At 46.1% G+C, this 6,075-nt stretch overlaps 2 protein-coding genes across 2 annotated transcripts; both read left to right on the top strand.

Moving 5' to 3' along the window:
- Positions 1-164: 164 nt before the first annotated feature.
- Positions 165-445, top strand: CNAG_07705 (hypothetical protein; the record flags this gene model as incomplete). Its single annotated transcript, XM_012195970.1, has 2 exons — positions 165-173; positions 206-445. The coding sequence occupies 2 exons, from the start codon at positions 165-167 to the stop codon at positions 443-445; spliced, it is 249 nt and encodes an 82-aa protein (XP_012051360.1).
- An 873-nt stretch (positions 446-1,318) lies between these two features.
- CNAG_06944 (hypothetical protein) lies at positions 1,319-5,330 on the top strand. Its single transcript, XM_012195434.1, has 4 exons — positions 1,319-1,988; positions 2,046-2,233; positions 2,296-4,356; positions 4,409-5,330. Exons 3-4 carry the CDS (start codon positions 2,354-2,356, stop codon positions 4,809-4,811), a joined length of 2,406 nt encoding a protein of 801 aa, XP_012050824.1. The 5' UTR covers positions 1,319-1,988; positions 2,046-2,233; positions 2,296-2,353; the 3' UTR covers positions 4,812-5,330.
- Positions 5,331-6,075: the final 745 nt, after the last annotated feature.

Genomic DNA, 6,075 nt, shown 5'->3' with positions numbered 1-6,075 from the left:
ACCTGTTCCTTACGGTCCTCCTTCCCCTTCAACACCTGGCAAGTTTTCTCTCCCCCCTTCGTATGCAGAGGGCCGTCATCAATTCGCAGCGTCGAGCCAAGCTTTCGTCCCACTCCTTACCCCTCCTATTTCACCTGACGGCGCTAAATTTGGCGGTTCCAACCATGACTATCGTGCGACCCAAAGCACCGTTGACTTTTCCAAGGCTATCGAGGACTTGTCTCGGGCTATCGAGCTAGATGCCAATGGTCATAAGCCTTTTTGCCTTGTGGAAATCGATGAGGTTGATATTTCAGAGGACAAAGATCCGGTTCGTCAGGATCCATTTGGCCATATCAAAGAGCACTTTCCTCGCGGATTGAGTTTCCAACTCTTGACGAGGGCAGAGATGGACATTGTCTTCGCGAGGGTCGCCTGTGGCGATTACATCTTGAGGGAAGGATAATATGAACCAGTTGCTGGGTAAGTTTGATGGGAGGGCGTTCGGATTGGCATTCACAGGAAGTCGGAGACAGAAAGCGGCAAATGATAACGATTTTCGGCCATTTACGACCACTTACGATTAATGACGACTCTTCTAGTTATTCACAAGTTATTTGTTTTAGTTGTTAGTTGTTATAACACATGTACATATATTCCTCGTTTGAGTTCCTTCTATCCAGATCCGCCTGGACAGCCGGGCGTATATAAATGTCACATACCCATAGGGAGTGTTAAATTCTTGCCTCTTTCCTCCAAATATCTTCCATAAAGTCCAAATCCCCATTTCAAAATGTCTTCCAAACACCGCAATCCATCATCAAAAGTAAAGATGTCAAAACCGGCTCATCTCATCAAAAGGAGAATTCCCCCTATGTGTTCGCCATCCTATTCTATGCTATTCCGTAGAAGAGAAATAAGCTCTAAATAGAAAAGGCTTCCGGGGGAAGGAAGGAGGAGACTGGGCACAGGTACCATTCGATAGGTATGCATGTCAGGAGCATGTTCATACCAAGATATGCGCTGGGAACGACTTGTGGAATGAGATATAAACGTTTCTGTGATACCCATATATCGAGCGGAACAAAGATGAAGTAACAGGCTTGGTGAACACGTGATGTCAAGGAGTTCGATACATGTCCATGTTTTTAATAACTGGGCTGATTGCTTAATAATCTTAACGGGACCAGATGAGCGGAAGTAAATCTGGGTGTTATAGACGGTTAACTCGTGCGTTAATTACGAGGCCGATCGTCTGAAATTAACCTGCTTGACGCTGTAGTGCAATGACTTGTTGTTGGAGTGGAAGGAGTGGAATTATCGTAGTCTTTCCTTTCTCTTTCTTCTCAGAGCCGAGCCGAGCTAGATTTCAAGAACCATTTCCGGGAGCTAGTCTCTTCGGCTCCATATACCCATATATACATATACCCACATAACAATCATAGTAAACACTAAGAGCGTTATGTTATATATTTAGCCAACTCTACACTATACCACAAGTTCGATAACTCCGACAGTAACGAAGGCAAGGCCACAAGACAATACAACTATGACTACCTACCACACCTATTTATGAGACCTGGGTGTATAATATCCATTACCACTACACATATATATGAGAACGGCAACCTAGCTGGTATCCGACATACGGTATCATCACTAACAGCTAAACCTTGGGAGGCTATATTCCTTAGTAGCATCTATCGATCTGATTCCGTTAATACAACGGCGGCTGGCGGGTGACAGGAGGACGGAACCTTTTATAACGAGGAGATCGGGATCTTTCACTACAACGTGGCACTCACGGTTAATTTCCCCACCACCCTTTCTCACCGTGTGAACACTAACTTCGTTCAATTCCCAATCTACAAGTAATCAATTATAGCTATTAATTTTCACACAATTTGTAGTCATTTCCCACCTCTCCTTATCTATAACAGCGTCACTAGTGACTCGCTTTCAAGCTTATTGGATCTCCATCACATTGGGAAGCGAATAACGTAGGCATTGTAAGTCTTTATCAAACTTCGCTGTGCTATTCACGTATCTGACGATGATTGTTCTAGGCCCCATCTGTGCATATATTTCCCAGCATTTGTCATTCCGATCTATTTCCGGCGTCCAATATCCCCGACTCCACCAAACGCCGAGCGCTGTCCTGTCTCGCATCTGTCATAACGCTGCGCTTTACTACTCGCTGACGAGGCTTTCCACTTGGCTGGTGTTCGATTAGGGCTAGTTCCAGTTCGTTTTTGTAAGCCTTCGCGATGTTTATCATCTTTTTATCGAATGCAGCTAATGTCATTCAATTTCTAGAAACTCTACTCTCCATCAGGCCTCTTCCTTCGGTTCAAAGGCTCTTTTCCTGGCTGCCATGGCACCTACATCACGAAGCAAAGTGTCTACAAAAGGTCGACCTCAATCAAAGGTCAGAAAGAAGACGGCCGCGCAACCTCCTAGACTTCTTACCCCTCGCCCACCTCTCTCCAGAACAACGTCATCTGAATCTATGGGAGAGCAGATTGAGGTACAACTTGAGTGTCATTCGACCCCTGAAGCGCATCCCTCCCCTGGAGAATCATCTGTGGGATCTCATCCACCCTCTCCAGCCTTATCACATGTATCATATGTTTCCCATGCAGATCTATCTGTCCATTCTCCTTTGTCTAACCATTCCTCTCCATCACACGCCCATAATGAAGGACGTCCGTCACCAACAGGAAGTGGATCTGTCTATGAACCATCTCAGGAACCACCTGAAGGTTATACTGATGTCAACAATGCCGCGCTCAAGAAAGTGCTTGATGCCCACATTACGCCTTTTACTCAACTTCCAGAGACAGCGAGAGCAGAACTGATGGGTTCTACGTGTCCAGATACAGTTGATGTCGATTCATGCGCCATCGCTATGTCGCCAGAATATTATCAACAACATTTCTGCAATGTGCACACCATAGCAACACTGTGCTCATACCTTGCAGTCCGCCCACGTGATTCTGCAGAATATGAAGGCTGGACAGCTTTGGCCGCATCTGGTCATGTCATCTTCATTCACCCCTCCTACTCGAAATCGTTTATTGAACACATGGGTCAGCACCGCCCTATCGAACCGGCAAAAACTGACTTCTGCATCACCACCAGTAGCCTTGTGGTGCCTATGCTAGATGTCATTGAGTGTTTGAAGGAAATCAGTTGCCCAACTCTCCGACTTGTCTGCCATGGCCAGAAGCGTCGCATTACAGATTACACTGTTCCTTTTGAGCCTGCTCAGCCCGACCACTACAAGGCTAGCACCAATCTTTGGGATATCGGTGTCAATGTGCATAGTGACAAGATCTTTCTCTTCAGGCCTGACGGAGGAAGAAGTAATGGGGTTGAAATATACCCTATGGTTATTCCCTTGTCGTCTGACTTTGGCTCTTGCCACATTCATGTAAGGTATGAGGGTACCGACTGCAAACTCAAAATATGCCCCCTCCTTGTGCACAAACTCAAGTCTTTGGGCGGTGTTGAAACATCTGACTTTAAAACACATGCCACATTCAAAGCAAGATTCGAACGGTATGGACAAATCCTCAAAGGTCTGGAGAAGACGCCCCCCTCAAAGCTCGGTGGCTATAGAATTGAAGCCACCGTTCCTTCCCGGACATTGCTTGAAGCAAAGAGCTTTATTGATTCCACAGGGTTCCTCGATATTAACTCGTGGATTTACCCAACCAAACCGCAGCTGCAACCCTTCAAGCTTGATATCAAAGTCATCGCCAAGGAACAGTACATCCAAAATGCCAAAGCAATGATCGCAGCGGCTGATTCTCTTCCTATCTGGAGAGGATCTAATCATATGCCTGTCAGCAAGCCGAAGAAAATGCTCCTGATTGATGTGGCCGCTGCACTTGGCTGGAACGCTAGCGGTTGGAGAGCCACTTCTTCCAATGCTATGTATGCGTGGTGGAACATCTGGACAGAGAAAATTGAACCTTGGCAGTTCGACCCTATCCTTGATCATCTAACCATCAGGTGGAACAACTTCCGGGCAGTGGAGGAGCTGACCGAAATCATTCGAGACAACCTTCCAGAAAGGAAAATCCCTTGCCAAAAAGGATCTATTGCTGACGGCCATTGGTATCACAAGGATACAACCCGAAAGGAGAAGAGGTTCCGGCTTCGCTGTCGACTGCGCAGCTGCCGACATAGCTTAAGCGCCTGCAAAGCACGAGAATGGTATGCGTCTCTTCTACATGATGATATGATACCTTTCCATGTGGTAGGTTTAGAAGCAGCAGCGGAGAGGGAAACCGACCAAGGGGTCCAGGGAACGACCAACCTGCGTTGGAAGTGCCTATGCCATCTCCCACGGCACTTCCCGAGACAGCTCCAGTGAGTACCTTTTTGCTCGGATGCGAATTCAAATTCTGATCAGTGTTGAAAGTGCAATTCGGTTTTCGACTTCATCCGCACGAAGTACCCTGGCCTCCAAGAAATGCAGGAACTGCTGCGAGGTTTCAAGGAAAGGGGGATTCAGATCCCTTGTCCCTTGGGCGGTCCTGGGGAAGGGCACGAGTTGCGGAACGCTGGAGGGAAGGCGAGGTTCCGGTTGCGGTGCAAGTTCCGGAAGTGTAAATCTTCAATGGAACTTGTACCATCGCAATACTAACGATTGGAAGTTGCAAAGTCGTTACCACTTTGCAAAAAATTGTATGGGGCGCGAATCGCTGTTTTTTTCCAACCGCTCCCGACCGCTCAAACCTGTGCGAAGTGGGAATTTTCTTTCACCGATCGATCCGTCTCGGTTCGCTCTATCGACGGGTGCGATGCATGGATGCATAGCTTGACGAAAAGGGATGCAAAGTGGGAAAAAACTGCTGATTTTCGGCGGTCACCGCTGCCTGACCTGCGGCTTTCGGCCCTCGCCGCTCGCTAACCCTGGTTAACCCCATCGCGCGCCCAGGCTAACCCCCGGGGGCGGGCTTAAATAACATAATTAAGGTGGAATCGTTATTTATTCGACCTAGCTCCTAATCCCCTAAGCACCCTTCCGGTTTTTCGACGGTCCCCTAAGCTCACTTGGTGGATTTCCACTTGCAGTTGTGCATGAAGATCATTTTTTTTTTCTTTGCATCTCATTGCATCATCACTTTTGATTTTATTTGTTCAGGTGTCCATCATCCAATACACTTATATTCTAATGCATAGACGTCATTTATTTCGACTATTCCTATTCATGCGATACAGTTATGTTGTATGCATGGATCATCTAATAGTACAATGATTTCCTAATAATGCACGGATGTATTTTATTTCGACTACTGCTAGTCATCCAATACAATTATTTTGTATGCATTTCATGGAAGCATTTATTTATTCATCCATGCATCATCTAATATGATTATTTTGTATGCATTGCAAGCACATCATATCCATCCATGCATCAGTTCTGTTTGGTTCCATTTTCTCACGCAGCCATCCATCCATTCATTTCATCCATCCACCCACCCATCCATCCATCCATCTATCCATCCATCCATCCATCTATCCATCCATCCATCCATCTACTTATCATCCAGTAAGTTGGTGTATATTTTATTATATTAGAGCTTAAATGTTTATGCATGCAACTGACTAAACACTCAACAGTACAGGGTTACAACAAATGGCAGAGGATACCGAAGGAAGAGGTGTGCTGCACCAGGTGCAAGGGAAGAATGCTAGAGGAGATTTTTACATCATGGCAGGAGGTGAGATATGACTGCAATACCTTACCATTGGATGCTGACTTTTGCCTCTTCCATTCAGTATCTGAACTATCAGAGTATTATGTCCAGTGGCACTCCTCTGATGAACTGGAAGCTGTTCATCTCGAATACCTTCCTGTATACCATGTTTTCAGATGCAGTATTTGCAGCAGCAACAAGGAATCCAGGGGTACATCAAGCTGTATCACACCCAAACACTTGCACAGCCATCCTCATCAACATCTTCCTCATATGGCAGCAACAGAACTTCAAGCTGTTATGACCAATCTCCTGAGACGTTACCCTCTACACCAAGGCCAACATCCTAGTGTCCCCTTCTTTCCCAATAACATTTTACCTCCAT

Source organism: Cryptococcus neoformans, chromosome 8, assembly GCF_000149245.1.
Source record: "Cryptococcus neoformans var. grubii H99 chromosome 8, complete sequence".
NCBI classification, from domain to species: Eukaryota; Fungi; Basidiomycota; class Tremellomycetes; order Tremellales; family Cryptococcaceae; genus Cryptococcus; species Cryptococcus neoformans.
Note: the sequence above shows the minus strand (reverse complement) of the source record. Positions and strands in the feature narration are given on the sequence as shown.

What these genes read in the sequence shown, in the direction of transcription:
- CNAG_06944 (XM_012195434.1), top strand. Translation starts at nt 2,354, where the DNA reads ATGGCACCTACATCACGAAGCAAAGTGTCTACAAAAGGTCGACCTCAA. An exon ending in CACTTCCCGAGACAGCTCCA is followed by an intron (nt 4,357 to 4,408) that starts GTGAGTACCTTT and finishes CAGTGTTGAAAG; the next exon opens with TGCAATTCGGTTTTCGACTT.